The sequence below is a fragment of the Apteryx mantelli genome, chromosome 17, assembly GCF_036417845.1.
Source record: "Apteryx mantelli isolate bAptMan1 chromosome 17, bAptMan1.hap1, whole genome shotgun sequence".
In the NCBI taxonomy this organism is placed as follows: Eukaryota; Metazoa; Chordata; class Aves; order Apterygiformes; family Apterygidae; genus Apteryx; species Apteryx mantelli.
The window spans coordinates 17,397,620-17,417,193 of NC_089994.1; the positions used below are offsets into that span (position 1 = coordinate 17,397,620).

General features: G+C 38.0%; 1 protein-coding gene across 10 annotated transcripts in view; it reads right to left on the reverse strand.

The window, feature by feature from the left end:
• Positions 1–19,574, reverse strand: part of ATXN2 (ataxin 2) — a 54,912-nt gene that overhangs the window by 5,582 nt on the left and 29,756 nt on the right. For 5 of the 10 annotated variants that reach the window (XM_067307239.1, XM_067307233.1, XM_067307240.1 and 2 more), the window contains exons 13-22: positions 18,794–18,901; positions 17,862–17,932; positions 16,822–17,129; positions 16,275–16,338; positions 15,046–15,198; positions 13,586–13,652; positions 11,405–11,589; positions 10,641–10,773; positions 6,222–6,275; positions 643–788 (exon numbers count right to left, since the gene is read on the reverse strand). In XM_067307239.1, coding sequence (XP_067163340.1) covers positions 643–788; positions 6,222–6,275; positions 10,641–10,773; positions 11,405–11,589; positions 13,586–13,652; positions 15,046–15,198; positions 16,275–16,338; positions 16,822–17,129; positions 17,862–17,932; positions 18,794–18,901 — 1,289 coding nt within the window. The other 5 variants (XM_067307241.1, XM_067307234.1, XM_067307242.1 and 2 more) reach the window with 5 other exon arrangements.

Here is a 19,574-nt window from a genome sequence, read left to right on the forward strand (position 1 = left end):
ACACTTCACAGTTGCATTTATAGCAGTCCATAATCATTACCAGCAAGTAACTAAGGCATACAGCATTATCATGAGGTCTGCCAAAAGCCTATTTTGTCTTCAGCAAGGAGAGAAGCTCCCTACCTTTGACAAAAACAAATTAAATATTTCTCAGCACTTACCTACTCTCTATTTCTAGTTGTAACTCTGCTCATATTAAGCTGTGACAAAATTTTGAACCTTCCTTAATCTTAACACAGAAACAAGCATTTTTAAAGCTATACCTCATCCCCTCAGAAGAGGGGGAAATGAACAGTTAGGCTCTATGCTGGCCATTACTACGGGAAATAGACTGCAACAAGTTTTCCTGCTAGCTTACCTAACAGACTATGCCATGAGCCTACTACCTTTGACTCCTAGGCACTGCAAACAGAGAAAAATGAAATGATACGACTCTACTCCCTCCCTTCTAGGAAACAGAGGAGGATGTAGAAAACTCCTGTAAGATATCTGTCACATACAGTTTGTTTAGACAGCTGCTCCATTCTACCATTCTTCCTCTCAAGACTGATATATTGACGTAAAGTAACAGACTGATACAATGCCTCCTAGTGAGTGGGTCAAATAAAGTTTAAAAACATTCACTCTCTTGAGCTCCGTTACCTGCACGGGGCTAGGAGCAGGGTGGCTTCCAGCATGTTGGCTTTGCTGCTGGCCAGTTGGCGTGGCAGAAGGCTGAGGATGCGGAGGATGCGGATGCAGGGTAGCATTAGGGTGGGCATACTGCTGAGCAAGTGAGCCAGTGGAAACTAGGATGAAAAAGAAGAATGTTTAACAACTTATACAGAATATACATCTTATCAAATCATCTACACTTGAAGATTTCACTATATCTCAATCATACTGTAAATCTATTCCCTCCCCCTTCTAAAAATATTTATCTTGAAATTGCTGAGTATCTTACCTTGTTTTCATGTAGTTTGTTTTTTTCAGGAAAGTCTATAAATAACCGTAATTAGACAGTTCATCTTCCCTAATTTGACAATGTAACAGATACTTCATATAAAAGAGCAAAATTTCAACTTTTGTTTAGTCAAACAGACCAGTTTAAAATATCAAATTTATCATTTCCATACAATTTAGTTTTTCCTGAAATATACTTTAAAAAGGTGTTACAAGCCATTTTTATTTCCACCATCCAAAAAATTCTTTGGCCTTATACCTGGCTAACCTCACCATGCTACTCTTCTGGAAATTGCTCACAGCACAGCCAGTGCAAGGTAGGTACACTGCATGCATGTGTAAGAGCTATAGGGTCACACAGCATACACATAAAATTAAGAAAACTAAGGCTTCTTGAGGACCAAGTTTTTGTTGAAGCCAGTATCCTGTACTAAAACAACGCATCTTTCTCCTCAAGGCCAATTACAGAATCTTTTCTGGATCATCACCGTTCTTCATTCCTTGAAACAGTAGCAAATTAGGTATGAAATTCCATAAAAGGAAAGAAAAAAAACACAACAACATGAAACTTTCACACAAGTGAAACCACATCTGTTGCTACAGCCATACCGGTCTCCAACAACAAACTAATTTCTACAAGTCCTCCTTGAGGAGTCTGCCCTGTTTTGCTTCAAAATGGGTCATGCTAAATCGCTTTTTTATTTCTGAGGGAATATAAGAAAATATGAAAAGCCACAATAAAAGAAAGACTGCTCTCAAACTCAAAGCATTTAACTGGAGAGCAAGACCCTAAGGAAATGAAGCTGCACTGTCTATTCCCCTGCATTGCTTTTGGATCTTGTGTAACAGCCAATCCACAGCTTGCAAATACATTTCTGCATGTGATAGCATGCACTACTCTTTCCAGTATTACAGCTGTCAAAACTGAGGCTAGTTTTGCTGCCCACAGGGCTGAAAGGGAAACATTCAAAGCAAACTATCAACCTGCTGCTGAACCTGTTCCATGCAACTGTTGCTCATTCATTCAAGTAATTTCTGACCAAATTTAATTACTTCTTACTATCAGGGTTACAGCATTTTTATGGGGGTTGTATTACACAAGAAAACTTGATGGCCATATGACATGCCTCTCTGCAGCAAGCCTTTGCAGGTAATTTTCTGAGGCGGGGTGGTTACAGTGTTGGGTTTTTTTGTCTGAGTCAACAATCTGAAAAGCAAGTACAGGGTTTGAGAGGGGGAAAGAAAGCAAGGTACAAGGACAAACTTTAAGCGCAACTGTTATGCTGCAGACACCTCCCCTGGGTATTTATGGCTAGTGACATGTGTCATCTCATTTCTGCAAGTAACTGTTCACTGCAGATTTTGAAGGTTTTCACTGTGTTGGGCTATAGGTTTCCAAATACATAGAACTGCCTGAGTGTATATAAAGGATGAAAAGCAAGGGATGGATGGAGAAAATGGACAAAAATGTAGCTGCATCTGAAAGCACATCACTGTTCAGCAGGAGCAAGTCTCAAGAGGACAGCAGCCACGTGGTGCTCTGTTAACTGGCCTTGATACATTACTACTCTATGCACATATTTGTTTTTCTCCAGTTTGGTTCGCTATAAAGCTTACAATACTATTTCTCTAAAATAGTCAAACTCACTAAAATACATGCATACAGTATCTTTTCACCTAGTTGAGCCCTATACAGGCCACTGTGAAGGTCTCTCCTTTATAAAATAACTGTCTAGCACATTCAATTTAATCCCACTCTGCCGTCTTGAAAGCTCTACTAACTCTTCAGCGAGCAAATGGTCTAACAGTGATGTGCACTACAGTTTCAGGTAATTCTGCAGATGAGCTTCCTATATACTTGTAAAGCTAAATCCTTTCAGTCTGAGTTCTATTTTGAGCCTAGCGTACTTTAACTGGTAAATCTTCATATGTTATCAGCATTTCTGATGGGGAGAATTTTTTTTGGAAATGCTTCAACGTTTTCTATGCACACTGGCAAGACTATGTATCTTCTGCCGCAGCGCTTTGCTTTTCATATCACTACTAAAACTTATTTTGCAGCAGCATCCCCAACAAATTTTTATTTAGACAACTTTCAAATATTATTCCTCCCTACAAAGACTATATGAAAATGATCAATGGAAACACAGACCATTTTTACAGTATGAAGTTTATAGTTTCATAAAGTAGTAGAATTTCTCAACCTCACTATTATACAACACTGAAGAAGGCCAGAAGTATTATCTCCATCAAAGTAATGGAAATAAAAGCACAGAAGGATTTGCATGTTTGCCAAAGGGCACGCTACAAGACATCTGCCTTCCTCAGGTCTCATTCCACTGCTTTAGCCACAGAGTTGGCATGCCTGACTGTAAATTAACTTCAGCTCCATTCAGGAGGTTTTAAAACGTACATGAAAATTAACTGCAAGTTGTAAGATATTCAAGGCTTCCCACATCCTGCCACACTACTTGTTAAGAGCCCCAAAATAATGTGGTACTCCCTTAGACCATTAGTGCAATTCATCTTGCATTTCTTTACAGCTAAGAGAAAAATAAACTAAATTATTCTGAAGTAGATACATTATACAATAAAACTTCACAAAGAATTTATCTCTTAGGAAACTAGTTAAACACAGAAATAGTGCCCCAAAGAACAAATGCAGAAGGGGAGAGGGGGAGGTGCCAAGTTTTTGTCAAAGTATCAGCTCTTCCATAACCTTTAAGGCATTTTATCCATAGCTTTGCATTTAAAGGAACAGATTTTTTTTTTTTTTTTTAAGAGATTTAGAATTTTCATTTCCCTATCTTCTCCTCTCCCACTTTTGTCTTCACACATTACTGTAATAAGCTCTAGAAGTTTACCTGAAACTAGTTCAGATGCTGCTGCAAATTATGTTTTAATAGTAACATTAAAAATGCCTTTTAGAAAAAGTTATCTGGAGACTTAGATAAGTCCTGTATAGATATTGTAAACAAATCAAGGAGGCTTCAGGAAGAGTAGAAGCAAGTTTGAAATAAGTGCACAGACCTTTGTCAGCTTAAAACCAAAGTTCAAACTTTTAACTCTAGAAATTTAGCAGGTTTTCCATGTTCAGCTAGTGCAGTTAAGAGTTCAAGACAAATAAGTAAAATCTGTGCTAGATTAGCATGCCTGTGAAAGAAGTCTTGCAAAATGGTCAGGAGAAATTCACCTACTGGTATCAAATAAGAAAAAAGATAAGACGGGGTGGGAGAGGAGGGAATAAAATCACAAATTATCCAGTGTTTTCCTCAGTGTGTCAGCACTTCAGAGATTTTCCAGATGGCCATCTAGTATCCGAGAAAGTGCTGAGAAAGCCCTAGGAAGGGACAAAATAGCTCTGCATGGCTCGTAGCTGTAAGTAATGTCAGCTCAGCTGAACTGCAGTGGAAATCTACTGCTCCTCACTCCCTATGCCACGCGTTTCTCTCTCCCAGAAATACTCACTGGCCTGACCTGCTTCACTTCAGCACCTTTTTGATCAAGTAGTTTCCTGACATGAGCTATTTAACTGAACTAACCTTGTGAGGATATACGGTGAAGATAAGCAATTCAGTAATGGAGTGAGCAAAAACATCAGATGGATTTGATTACCAAATTCAACTCTACAGAAGTGCAACCCTGATTGTTGTTTCTGAGAGGCAAACAAAAAGAGGTCAGCTATCAAACTCACAGCTGAAATTAAAAAGAGGTCAGAGCAGCAGAAATCAGGTAGATCTCCCAGTTATAAGGGTATATACAGAAATCGTATCATGTAATTTCATGTTTTCCCTGGTAGAAATTTCAGTGCTGTCAATGGGCACAGTGGTCAACGTCCAAACATCAATGCACTGAAAGAGCCTATTTTCAGGAACTGATCGGAGAACAAACCTGAATTTAAGACTATTGCCAGATCCAGTAAGATGGTGAGGATAACTACATTTAAAAGACCTGAATGGTAGGAAGCAAAGAAATAGCAATGTTTCTTTCATATTATAAACATTTACAGAAGTCATTTTACACATGTAGAGTGGACTTCATTTAAAAGAATATCCACTAAAGGAACGAGTTTATTAAAATTATTTCAGTGCACCAAACCAAGATGCATGAACATAGCACAGGCCAACCTCCTACTACACTGGTTCACGCAAAACCTTTTCTGTACAAGAAACACACAGGAAGTTCGCTCCAGAACAGATTTTTGGAGGAGAACAAGGGGAAGCTCTCATATCCCTCTCGCAGGAGCTAACTCAAGAAGGAGAGAAGGAAGCCTGGCATAGGTTGCATAGAATCACAGACACAGCAACAAGCCTCACTGCAGGGCAGGAGCCAAGTCCAAAGACAACCTGAAACTGCAGTCCTCTTTCCCCACACCTTGATGACAGCTATAGATCATCCTACAACTACACACCCCACCCAAAGTCTAACTGACCAAACCAGCTTCCTCAGAGTTCTGGGTAAATGACAATGTAAAAGACAGTATTTTTTAATTATTCGCCTTTCCTGGTACACACATGCAACTGAAGCCTGGATTAGCCATTGCGTACTTAAGAGTACGGAGTACAACAGCCCCTCTCGTATTTCTTATGTTGATGTAGGTCACCAGCTTGGAGAGCAACACACAGGAGCACCAGAGCCAAGTAATATAACTGGCAATGTTTCCCTGACAAGGAGGAAGCCATCCCGTGCTGTACACCAACACAGAACCCTTAACGGGGAACTTCGTTCTCGTCACAATAATAACAAAGTACATTTTTCACCGCACTCACTCAGTGACACCAGAGTAACTCTACAGAAAGCTTCCTTAACCCCACCTGCAACTCAACTCCTCCCAGGGGTTCAAAACTCGAGCCACAGCTTTCTAATGAGATAAGGCACAAGATATTTTTCCTTTTAGGATGCTGACTAAGTTGCAAAGTTTTAAAATCTCATTTGAGCTATGAAAGATAGGGAGCAAGAGTGTTCACCTAGGTTTTAAGCAAAGATTATCCACACAGAGCACTAATTTCTGATAGCAGATGAGTGACTAGGCAGTCAAGTTAAAGATTATTTGGTATGCAAAATGCATTTAAACGTCTGACAAATCAGCTTCCTGTGGTACTCTAAATCCATTCAACAGCTTCATTCCCCCGTCCATTGAAAGGAACCTTCCTGTGTTTTCTATATACTGGTTTGGTGCAAGGAAACTTGTTCCCTCAACACGTCCCATTCCTTTAACATCTATTCTTTAGAAAGTGCTTTTCTGTACAATCAAAATTAGTACAAAAAACCCAACTCACTGGCAAAGTAGAAAGAAGGGCCTGTCTCCTTGCTGTATGGTATTTTGGGACATGCTGAATTTGGGAAATAGAAAGGTAAATTAGCCTCTTGCCACGTGCATACTTCTCGTCTTCTGGATAGGTCAGCATCTGTTTTTTGGTTTTTTGTTTGTTTTTTGTGGTTTTTTTTGAAGATTGTAGATTCATGCAGATATTTTTATTTACTTAGTTGCTATGAGAGCAGGATATTTAGTTTTACAACTGGGTGATGACGAAACAACTTGAGTCTCAGGTAAGCCTTCCTTCTGAACTGTGACACTGAGGACTTCAGTTCTTAATTTAGTATTAACACAAAAATAAAGTCTATGTCAATTAATGGTCTATTACAGTCCACTGTAATGAGAAAGTTAAAATATAATTACATTAAAACAAAAATTGGCCCCTTGCTTTTTCAGCTATACCACTGGCATTCTTAATAGTTCCAAGACACCTTTGGTGACTGGTTCACTCTTAGTCCCTGGAGAATCCTTTGAAGTTTATATTATATCCACCATTGTACTATCGGGGTAATAGAATTTACTCTACTGCTGAGACAGAAACCAGATAAAGTTAGAGACAATACCAGACCAGTAAAACATATGCAGAAGGGGAAAGGGAAGGGAAAGCAGGGACAGGAATGAGAACACAAAAACAAGAAATGCATCTGTATAAAACCAAGGTCTGGTTTTGCACAAGTTTGTTTTTAAACACAAAAGTAAAGTTTTTCAGAGGACTCCAGTTATCCAAAAACATAGGCAATTTATCTACATGGTAAAACTATTAAAAGTTAATTGTCACAGGAATATATCCACCTGCAGCTTAGGTAACCAAATTTTCCACTGACACCACAAGACAGACTTGTGTCTTTATGTTACACATATCAAGCAGTCTAACTGCAAACCCTGGCTGGTAAATTCTACCAGGCCAATGATGCTAGTATGCCGGAGATCACGCAGAGCCAGCACCTCAGAGAAAGACAGAGGCTCAAGATGTTATACTCCAAAACCAACATGTAGTTTAGCAGGGTAAGAATGACAAATGAGCATTAAGGTATTTGTACGTGGCAGTTAAAGGTGTGTGCGCCGCTCTGTTTCAGTAGTACATGCATTTTAAACTTCCCATGATAAAGACATCAAAATGGTTCATATCTCCAGAGGTTACAAGCTGAAGTGTATAATAGACGTTTTTAATGTCTGGCTGGTAGACAGGATGAAAGATAGTTGTTCGAACACTGTACTTCCCAACTGTGTTTTTAGGGGAAAAAACCAACCATTTAAACATTCCTCTGTCATATGTTTAGACAGTCTGCTAGAGGCCAAACAGCTTAGCTACTCTGCTTCTCTGGAGCTCTTGTTAACTCCAGTTTGTGAAACAGAAGCAGGACACACATAATGACTGACAAAGAAACCCCAGAAGTGCAGAAATATCCTGTTAAACAGCATTAGATAAAGATTTTTGGGGGGTTTTGTTTTTAACTGAATAATTGCATATCAACAAGTATAAGTCACTAAGTTTTTTGGATTGAGATCTCTCTTCATAAGACAGGAAGGAAAAAAAAATATATATACTTTCAGCAGTCAGGATAATTCACTTAATGGATAAACAGGCATTTCTCTTCATTGAAAGGTAGTTACTGTTTGCCACAGACTTTTACTTCGCACAAACCATTGATGAAGACGGAGTTTCAGATCTCGCCAGAAAATATTTCACACCTTAAGAATACTAAGCAATGCCCCCCCAGCCCTCACATCTCAGTGCAGTTGTCCTTGCAGACATCTTCTTTCTACCACATACACAGGAAAAAAACAGAGTGAATTTTGCAAGAATTCTCAGAGAAAGCACCAGCATCTTGAAGGATAAAAGGGTACTATAACCCACTTAATACTGACAACAGTGGAAAAAAGTCAGATAGCAATTTTAAAGAGCCAAAAAGGAATCTGAGAACTTGCTTGAGCAAATGTTCTAGAACTCAAAAGCAGCAATGGTTGTTGTTTCTCGAGAAGTTGGTACTCTCTATTTTCTATTAGTCTTAAAAGAGGACCAGATTAGATTCAGAATCAGTATGTTGGTGTATTTAATTCAAAGATACTGTGGGTAAGCTTAAGATTCCCAAAATACTGAACATAAGTTGTAGATATCTTTTACATTACAGTTCAAAACTATCTAATGTCACTCAGTGAGACTATGAATGAGTCCAGTAAGTTGCCCTTTAGCAATTTGCTCCATGAGCAGCATATCACCTTAAGCAATTCCACATTTTTTTTCCAAGCAGTCACATATTGATAAATGGAAGCTGAAGTAATACATTATAGATGGATACATTTTGAGGAAAAGCAACCAGTCTAGGCAAGGTCTTCAAGGATTCATCACATGGAAGACTTGCAAAAATCTGAACTGAGACTGTGCTGCGCTACAGCAGAAGTCATGTAATGTGTAGCTAACTGAAAATGTTGCAGGTTAAGGGTGCAGCTGGGCCAATTCTTGTTAGACTAAGCAATAAACATGCCTGCACATGGCAAGAACATGCTCTCACCAAAAAAGTTGTTCATGATGCTGCACCATATCCAACTGGTTTGAGTGATTTCTACAACAAGAATTTCTAGGACTTGATCATTTACTGGGAAGGTGGGGAAACATTTAGAAGAGTCACCAAGTAGCTACTGAAAAGGACACAGGAGCACATGCAATTTCTGTCAAATGAGGTGCTCTTGGAAAAACAGCATTTAATTACGTGGAAAGAAATACCGAACAATTATTCCAAGTTTGACCCAGCTTCAATAGTGTGCACTGGTAGGTAGTCACATACCTACAACAGACAAGCTGCAAAACCAACACAAAAATGCACAAAATAAGAACAGTTGTAAATTAGAATATCAGTGAAAAAAGCTATACAGAGATTTGATCAAAGCCAACCAAGGGAACAGGCTTGTACTTCAGTACTACAGAACCCACTGGGTACAGAAGATAAGGATGGTGCACAATGGGATATTGCTAAGAAGTCACACGCATCCATTTTGAATCAGATCTCAGAGATTATCTCATGTCTGGTTTTATTTTAATTAGGATTCGAGAGGAGAGTTTTCACCAAAAAAGGTCTGAAAGCCTTTGATCATTCACTTTATCGGAATTCTGTTTAATCTAATGAAAAAGCAAACAGAAGATCTGTTTACATGAACACCTCAAGCACAAGAGTTGAAAGGATCAGAGTAATACAATTAGCAGGACCTGTGAGAGAAAGAGACTTAAGCTCTACAAGTAACTTCCATTTCAGCTTTATTACAAATGAGCTGAAATGTTCTTCCTCCAAGTGCCAAAAAAAGTTTCATCTCCATTATTATTTTTGTTTCTTAACTGTGTTATCATACCACTGCAGAGATCTGACAGGAGGATGTTTTCAGATGGGTAAGACACAGACTTGGTTAAATCAGAATTAATTCCGCACTAAACTTCAGATTTTTAGGCTTGTAAGTTTTCATGATACATCATGGACTTCCATTAAGCACCGTAAAACATACAAAGATGTCTAAAGGTACAGAAAATCTTTTATTAGAATCTAAGTCAATAATATACGTGACCCAATAAAAGTCTTCCTCAGATGCTATAACAAGTATTGAAATGCCATGTTTTCAAGAAACCATCTGCTGTTTTGACATTTTATGACAATTACCAAGTCTTTTGGCAACCTTGGATCTACCTGTTTCAAAGCATGTTTTGCAGTGAGTTTTTCTCCTCTGAATTGGGTATTGATTTACCATACATTTATAACGCTTTAGTGTTCTTCACATTATACTTTGTAGCGAGGTAACCCACATTTTCAGGATTTCACTGTAAGTGAGATATGCCCATCTGGTAATGCTGGAGACCAGTTGTCAAAGTCAGAGCAATACATGAGTTGTTTCATATGCTTATTCTTGACTTACCAAAAAAGAAAGGTAAGTAATACAAGTTTTATTTTGCTTAAACAGCAGCTTTCATACTGTTAATAATACTAGTAGTATCATAAAGACAGCATTTCACTAGTTGTCAGAACTAAAGTCAAGTTTTGGAACTGAGATCATAGCCTTGCAATAAAACCAGTCCTACTTATAATCAAGAAACAATCAAGGGATGTTGTGTCAAGAGCATCAAGAGAACTTGAACAAACTTCTTTCAGCAGATATTCTTTAGCAGCTTCCCAGGTTGAAATTTCATCTTGGTCACTGGCATCTTACTGAAATCAGCATACTTGAGTTTTCATTTTAACCAGGTGGCTCAGTTTTCAATGCTCTGCTCATCATATGATTTATAAACCACATTACTGGTGTAATCTGAATGATACCCACGTTTGAAGCTTGAGATTAAAGATATCCCTGCACAATTTAACAATTTAAAAAGTTACATATAACACAAAACGTTTCCTACCATACATAGCATGCGTCTGTTCATGCGCACCATACTGTGTTGCAGAAGAAGATACTAAACCAGGCTGTGCATGTGTTGGTGGTGCCATCATTCTAGCGTTGCCCTGTATTACAGGGCTATAAACGTGAGGATGCTGCATTCAACAGAAATAAGAAAAAACAGACAGTTAATTGAAGGACTGTTGTAAAGAAACTCATCTGATCAAACCAATAATTACATAGAGATAGAAATAGCTTGCCTTACTAAAAAGCAATGCAAACTACAGATTTCACATTATTGCCATTAACCCAAATATTCCTAAAGACATAGGCGTATTTTCTGTAGTGGGCTAGAAACCGACAAAAAAGCACTAGTGTGACTAATTTCTGTCACTCTAATTATGTAGTAAGCTTATATATGTAATTATATACCTGTCCAATTATATATGTATATTTAAAAGCCTTTAAGTAACAGGGGTACACCAAATAGTTTAGTTTTAGAACGCAGAATGGGGAGATGCCCTGTCTGTGATCTGAAAGGAATCGTTTCTACCCTTTTAACAGAGCTAAAAGGCAATACCAATAGCAAACACCAGTTTCTAAACTGACTTTAACATTTGTCACAGGCTTTGAAGCACGTGACATCAAGACCAACTATCCTCCAGAATACAGAAACTGTTCATAGTGGCTACTTACAAAATTACTGGAGACAACAGGCAGTATTTAGAACTGAGCCACTTAATTATTTCTGTTTTGACTAAGCACGCACACTAAAAAGACGCTTACCTGAGATTGGTAGTGTGGCACATGCTGCACAAGAGGCTGATTAGGAAACTGTTGGGGACTATATGCAACATATTGTGTTGAATAAGCTGGTGGCGTAGCTACAATCGGAGGGCCTGCTGCTGAGGCAGGATGCATCATGGTGCTCTGATGATGTTGGTCTTGCCGTTGCTGTGGCATATTTGGTACTACAAAGCAAAGAGCACCTCATATTAGAAACACATGGTGAAGAGCAACTGTCTTGCTGAAAGATTTTACATTACAATGTCACCATGGCAAAGTAGAATATCCTCAGCCCTCACCTTTAACCACTGTATTAGAGTTCAACCACAAAGGACCTGCATGGAAAGGAGTTCCCCTAGGAAACATTCAGTTTTCCTCACTGCCTTTCAGCTATGTGCATGGCCACAAATCCAGGCCTGCTTTTTTGTGAGGTAGGGGAGAAGGTGGAGGGAAAGACCGACTGACAAGAAGCAAGAACAGAAGAGAGAGGTTTTATCAGGATACCTACATTAATCAAATTCGATCCTGTCCCCTTCAAAAGGCTTAATTTACCCCCTATGGGAACTACTGGGCAACTGTTCCATTGAGTGAAAAGCCAAGTCTGTGAAAGTTACTTGTGCTCATGGCTGAGGAGAGCAGAATAAAAGTCTCCACGCAGCCACAGTTTTAGGTATTCACCTCTTAAGCTCTGTGCTATCCCTCAGGATAGCAGAAAATAACTTTTGGGTCACAGTCAACACTGAAGGGGACAAATCATCCTACAGGAGGAAAAAGGAACAGGAATAATTAGAGGGAAGAAAGATTAAGAGAGCAGAGCACTGCAATGTGGAACTACCTGAGCTACCCTGGTAAGAAGGCAAACCAAAAACCACAGCAGCAAGGCACTCAACAGACTAATTTAACCTACTAAGCAACAGGGCGTGATAGTTCAAGGTGAGTTCCACCTTGCTGCAGTGAAACTGCAACTAAAAGCTAAGGTAACTCAAGCACCTGTAAACTCCACTGCAATGTGCAATGTAGACAGACCCCTTAGAAAGAGGAAAAGAGGGAAACATTGAAGGTGTCAGTAAATTCACTCCATAACGATATTTACATTGCAAATCAACTTTAGAAAAAAGTAAATATAGGAAGCAACTTGAACAGCATAAAGGCACTGAACTTAAACGCATGTAGTTCCTTCAGGGCTCTGCTGCACACAGGATGGACTCAAAAAGAGAATTCAGAATAGGAGACCTGCCTCACAGAGCAAATGAGAGTATATATCAATATACATTTGATTAAAATAATCAATATTACCAACCAAGACTTCATGAATCAGCCCACTGTAAAGTTCGGATATTTCAAAACAGAAATACATTACAGGTTTTGTCTTCCCTACATTCATAAAGGCTACTTGTTTAATTCTAAACAGCAGCAGAACTGCTCTTTTAATCCATTTCCTCCAGTGACTGGAGCTACAGGACTGGAACTGATCATCACGAACCACTGTATAAAATTGCAAGAAAGCATGCACTGTGTAGAATTAGAGTATTATCCGAAACATGACTATAAAAACAAGACCATCATTTTTCTGCTCCTTTGCTTCACTGAAGAGATGAGTGCACACGTCAACATACACACACATGTACGGGTTCTCATCTCCACAGCCACAGGTGTCACTCATTAAAAACATGGTATTGTTAGTCCAGTTACTCAGTTACTGTTGCAGAAGGGACGCAAAAGAACGAACTGGGACCAGCAACAAGCCCTTTTCAGAACAGAGTAAAACACTCTTTCTGAAGAAATACAAATTGTTCTTGTTGACAAAAATACTCTGTTAAGGCACCATTCAGGGCTCTGCTGCAAACTCGTACAGAAAGATCCTTTCTGAACAAACCTATAGCATTTAGGAAATATAGGAGACATTCATCTTACGCAAATGTTCCAAGTAACAGAGACCTTTTCCAGTTTATCAAATCAAATTCCAAAATAAGCAGCTCTCCATTACTCAAATTTATCATGTTTTGGCTGAATTAGGCAGTCTAGAAACACCTTAATATTTCCATTTACTTTCTTTAACTAAAATAATATTTAAAATATCAACTGAAAACAAATTAACACGGAATAGGCAATATACAAGCATTTGGTATTTTATTCATGCTGCATGCAGACTAAGAACCAAACAGGCAGTATTATTCTCACCTTTACCTGCTCTATATGTCTTGGCTTGGTTCACTGGCATGGGCGTCATGGGAATAGGATACAAAGGCTGAAACAGAAGGAGGAATTGAAGCTATGATATTCCTTAAAAAGCGTGTAGGGGAGAGAACTCTGTTTTAGAATATTCTAACCCGAGCCTAGAAATAAAATTAAAAAATAAAAGAATAGATAGATTCTAATTATATGAGAAGTGATTATTTCTTCCTGTAACTTTACAGACATAATTAGATGACAAACATTACAGATATGATAATTAGAGTGCTCTGCTATGAAAGTTTCCATTATGAAATTAATCTCAATAAGAACTACCATATCCTAGTTTTCAAACTGTGCTTGAAAGGTTCAGAGGAAGAAACAGGAAAAAGCTAGCTTGAAGATCACCAGAACTTTTTAGGCAATTCATACAAAGGTAATGCTTTATGCTAAAATATTTAACAGTTCAGCTCTTCACCAATGTGATATACACTACCAGAAAAATTCACCGTCACTAAACCAAGCCAATAACATTCTGGCATATCTATTTTAACATTAAGAAAAAGATATACAATTGCAATTTGCAGATGTTTGCAGGCTATTTTGGAGTTTTATTATAACATTTATTATAACCAGTTTCACACCAGTATCTTGCAGACTCCTTCAGTTCTAATAGGAGGAATTCTTGTAGCCTTTTTCAAGCCAACAACTAAGTTACTGAAGAAACCACCCAGTGTGTCCAAGAGGTGTTAATTAACACAGTATGAGAGCAAAGTTAGCACAAGTTTTATCCCTCTCTCCCTGGCAAAACCTGCCATCCCACAGGTAGGATTGTTAGCCACATCTTTTTAATCACCAGCAACAATTTTCTCCAAGATGAGGAAAAATAAACTTCCCAGATTTTAAATATGGTTTAGTGACAACTGCCTAACCTATGATATTTTCTTGTATCATCATGATTAAGTCGGCATGTACAAGCAAACAGGACCATATGATCTGCAACAGCCTTTCTCAAGTAATGACTGGATATGCTACTTCAAACAATATATTAAGTCAGACAGTTTTAAAACAGAGTTAGATTTAAAATCCTAGTAATCCCTACAACAACCAGAAATTAGTGGGACACAGCCAGGAGCTAAAGACAGAAAAACAGTTGCTTAAAACTTTGAAAGTAAGACTATGCTTTGAAGACTGGGGAGGAAGCCTGCACAGATTAACAACAAATGTGAGAAGAGCTGCTAGATTTTACAAGTGTTTAAATTCTTATAACATCTAGGTTGAGGGACCACTGGGAAATGTTAGTATTTACATAGCTAGAACTTACCAGCAATGTAATCATGCCAATCTTTACAACAGTAATATAAACTGTACTGGTTCATTGTTTTAACTTAGGTCTCCTAAGTCTCCTAGACTCACTAACAATCATCCCTTAAAGTGTAAACAAGTTTATATTACATGCTGCACTTTACCTGCACGCCTGGACTCACTGGAACCGGGTACATCATATTTGGTGCAAAACAAACAGGCTGAGTGTACACTGGAGTTGGCTGCTGATGACCCACCATGGAGGGGCTAGGCTGAGCTTGCGGACGAGGTGAGGTTGGTGTAGTAGAAGGCTTCGGCTACAAACAGAGTTCAGCAATGCATGTGCAGGATTAGCTTGATTATACCCCAAATACCTTCCTCCCACCCCTAGGCCCCCTCCGCCCCTCCCAAACATTTGCCTATGCCTAAACTCGGCCAAGGAGCTCAGCGTTCTCTGTAGTTCTGCTGAAGGTACTGCCTTGCCTGATTTCTAAACATGATTAAAATTAGGCTTTGATGCAAGTACCTTAAGTGTACCACTCATCTACCAGCTGCCCTCTCCATGAGGTAGGTGGCAAGAAGAGAGGCTATCATGCTGGTGAAACTACAACTTGACAAAAGACCTCCCCACCAATTTACTGCTTTAAGGCAGTAATTTAAAACTCTAGAGCTCACTACAGTTAAAGATGTCCTTTTTACCCTACACTGCTTCACAGTGAAGTTAAACTTGACTGCCTTGTTCTTTTCATTTGGATTGTAAGACAAGGAATACCCGCATTAGAATTAGTGTTTTCTGACTCCAAGTCAGAAATGTTTGCATTATTCAGTGTTATGCTCAGCCACGAGAAGGGTTTTAGAAACAGAAGCAAACCATGCATTTGCAAAACGCATCACAGATGTTTTGTGCCTCCCTTAGGATAACCCAAAGATAATTACGATTAAAAACAAAACAAAAAAACCCCACACATCCTGAATATTTCCTAAAAGGGCTAGCAGCTATTTCAGCAGTTCTGAACATGTCAGAGTGCCACTCTAGGCAAATAAGAGAAACTACAGCAGAAGATCTGAGTAAAGGTTCATGAAGGCAAAAGAGAGGATTTCCACCAAAACCACTCTTTGCATTTATATTAGGTAGTTGTCTCTCTCACAAGAAAGCCTATCAAATCTTTTCAGGCTGGATCACCAGATAAACTGCTATGCTTAAGGACCCTAATAACCAATAAGTTACAATCCTAATAACTGTCAAATCAAAGAGAACCAGTCACATATTTAAAACTGACTAGTGGGATATCTACTCAATATTCCTGTAAACTTGGATCAGACACCCATAAAGGAAAGCCATATGTGTAGATCTCTAAAAATAATGTTGAACAGTATCAAATAACTAACTTACTTGAGCAAAAGATCGAGGGTTGAACTCTTTTGCATTAGGATTAAGTGTTGATTTTCTAACTTGCCTAAACAAAGAACAAAAAAAGATATTCAGCATTATTCCTTTAAAGCCTATCTGCAGAACTCTCTAACAATTAGAAATTTAGAAAGATGAAATACCTAATTTCCATCTATGAGTCAGATTTTTTTAGAACTCAGATGACACACAGCATACAAAAAGCTACTCTTACTGACAGCACTCTTACTATGCTTATCCATAATAAGTTTTCCAGCTGTTGATACTCCAGCTCACATGAGACAGGGCAACACTTAAATAAGCATTTAGATAAGGATTAGGCATCAAGAGGACCAGAGTTCTATATGCAGCTCTGCTGCTGACTCATTAAATGATGTTTAGCACAGTCACTTCATCTATTGCTCTCGCTGTACAACTGAGAATATATCAACCATATAAACATTTACGATTTTACATGTTTGTAATACTGTGTTCCATAAATAACTAAATGCTAATAATAGATTTGCTTATTCTTAAAGGCAGGATTACTCACTCAGAAGTATCTTTCTTCTCCTCTTTATCCTCTTTATCTTGTTTACTTCCAGGCCCAGATGTCTGTACACCTTGTGAAGTTACCTCTGGCCCTCGCTTTTGCTCGGAACTATTACTTATTGATGGAGAAATACTTGGACTATTAGGTTTGCTACTGCCACTGTTAGAGTTAGTATTACTGCCAGTTTCTATGATAGATTCTTTAGGGGTTGATTCTGTCTTTTCTTTAACCACTTCTCTTGATTTTTCACCTTCTCGAGTTTTGTTTAGCAGCTGATCAACTGCATCTGAAGAGGAACTCGACTGTAACTGAAAAAACAAACAAACAAACAAACCACCAAGGTCTATTTTCAGTAAATTGCTACACAAAAACTGGAGACACAGTCTAATGCCATCACATATACAGAGTAAAATACAGTCCCATAGGCTTTAATCATCCAGAAATGACCATTTAAAACACACACTTTCATTTTTAGTAATGAAATCTCTGAACACTGAAAATCTTTTAAGCCTACACTGTGAAAGCAACCATTCAGAGACTCCATTGATCTACACATTGATTAGAAAGTGACAAGAAAACTTAAGACAACCCCCTGGACTCACCCCATGTAATTTAAAAGTAACACCTGAGAAGTTAACCCTTTAAAAGACCACTTTAACCAGGAGATATATTATGGAACAGCTGATATTCATCTTAAATTTTTCTTCAGCCAAACTCTCTATTTAAAACAGCTCTTCCATATGGAGCATAAATGCGATAATCATTTATATCTAATTACCAGGTAGGTTTCAACTAGTTTTTTCAGTGTACAGTATCTAAGTCAATATGCACATTTACGGGTATTAGGCAATTGTACTAGGAAGAATCAGCACTGATTTTATAGTATCTACTATGAATCCTTACGAATATTTTCATAAATTAATCACAAGTTTTAAAGATCTGTTTTCCTGTTAACACATGCAGTGTTTTTAATGCATTAAAATAATTTGGATGCACATGAGAACTATGATATCCTTAAGTCAACATATAGAGAAACTTACCCTAAAGTCATTCTTAAATTTCTTTAAATCATCAATTTGTTTTCTATGTTCTGAAACAATTGGAGATACACCTGCCAAACATAAGACCAGCATTGTCCAAGCATTTCCAATACAAGTTAAATATACAATCCTACATTTCTAAGTTTATCTAAAAGATAATGCTTGCATATTTAAAAATGAAATACATCTGTGTCATTTTATCTGTAATTGGATATACTTCTACAAACTACACACATGAGCACACATAAGTACTCTGTGAAACCATGGTATTACAGAAGAATTCGATGCACGTATAGTTCTAACACATCACACCAAGACAGAAGTCCTTAGATGTGGAGACTACACCTCATCTCCTCTGAACACAAAGAAGCATGCAATAAAAACTTCAAAATATAACTGCTTATGCCAGAGTTTCAAGACACAGAAATTAAAGTTGAAACACTGATCAAGTTCAACAACATGAAAAAATTTTATTTTGAGAACTGAATGAACAAGCACGGCTGCAGAGAAAGCCAAATTTAAGACATAATAGCAAGAAGCAGCACTATAAAAAACTGTGGTGACCACAAAGCTCTGATGTATTATGAGCATAGCTCCTAAAAGGAAACACTCATCCACAGTCCAAGGAGAGCTTAAAAAAAAAAAAAAAAAAAAAAAAAAAAAAAAAAAAAACCACACACCAGCTTGAGGGAAGGAATTGCACCATCCACATAAGCATCTCCACGTTTTATCGTGATGAAACGAGCCAAGAACAACACTTAAGGTCGTAAACCTGCCACTTCACAGCTGCGTGACCAAATATTCCTTGTAGAACACCCAAGACAGGTCACCTCCAAGTCTTCTTTAAAATGTTAACTTCACTAAATATATCTGGATTAGTGCTTGGAATTCAATAAGTTATTCAAGTATGTATGGAAGCTTTTGATACAAACCTTTGTTTTCAGGTTTAGGAAAACTAGGAGAAGTCTCACTGGGCTTTATATTCTCCTTGTTTCCAGCTGCAGAATTTTGCCTCTGGTCCTGAAGTCTAGTATCTTTAGCTAGAAAAGAGGTTCTCAAAGTCATTTTCTTATACACAACTCAAACTGATCAAAAAGAGATGGCAAGATAGGAATAGAAGAGAGATTTAACCACATTTAACTTACAAAAAAGAAACCATACATTCCACATTTTATACTACCTAGTTTGGGCCTGGAGGGGAATCTCACCTTCCTCACCTATGATCATTATATCAAACCAAAAAACCCCAGAACAAATTCTTCCCTGCCACACACAGATCCTTAACTAGGCTGAAAAAAAATATAAACCAAGAGTGAATTAATTTCAATAGTCCCAGCTCTTCAAATAAAATGCTACAAAGATTTGAGAGTTCTTAGACCTCTATGACAGTACTCTTGAAGGGTTTTCTCCTTTCATTATGCTCAAAATATTCTTTGAAAGCAGTGGCCTAGATTTCTTCCAATTAGAAAACAGCCAGAGAATCAGTTTGAAAAAAAAATCCTTTTCTGGCTGAATTAAGTCAAACACCTATAAGCCCATATGTCTTAAAGGACAGAAGAAATTAAGCATACAGGCATATCAAAAAGCCTTTCTCCAAACCTTAGTTTAAAGCTATCATCATGAGAAAAGGGAACTGGCTACAGTTGCTATGTTGTGTCGAACAAAAGCTTTCCCATCATTTAGACAGCAGCTGCTTCTTTTATGGGCATACTC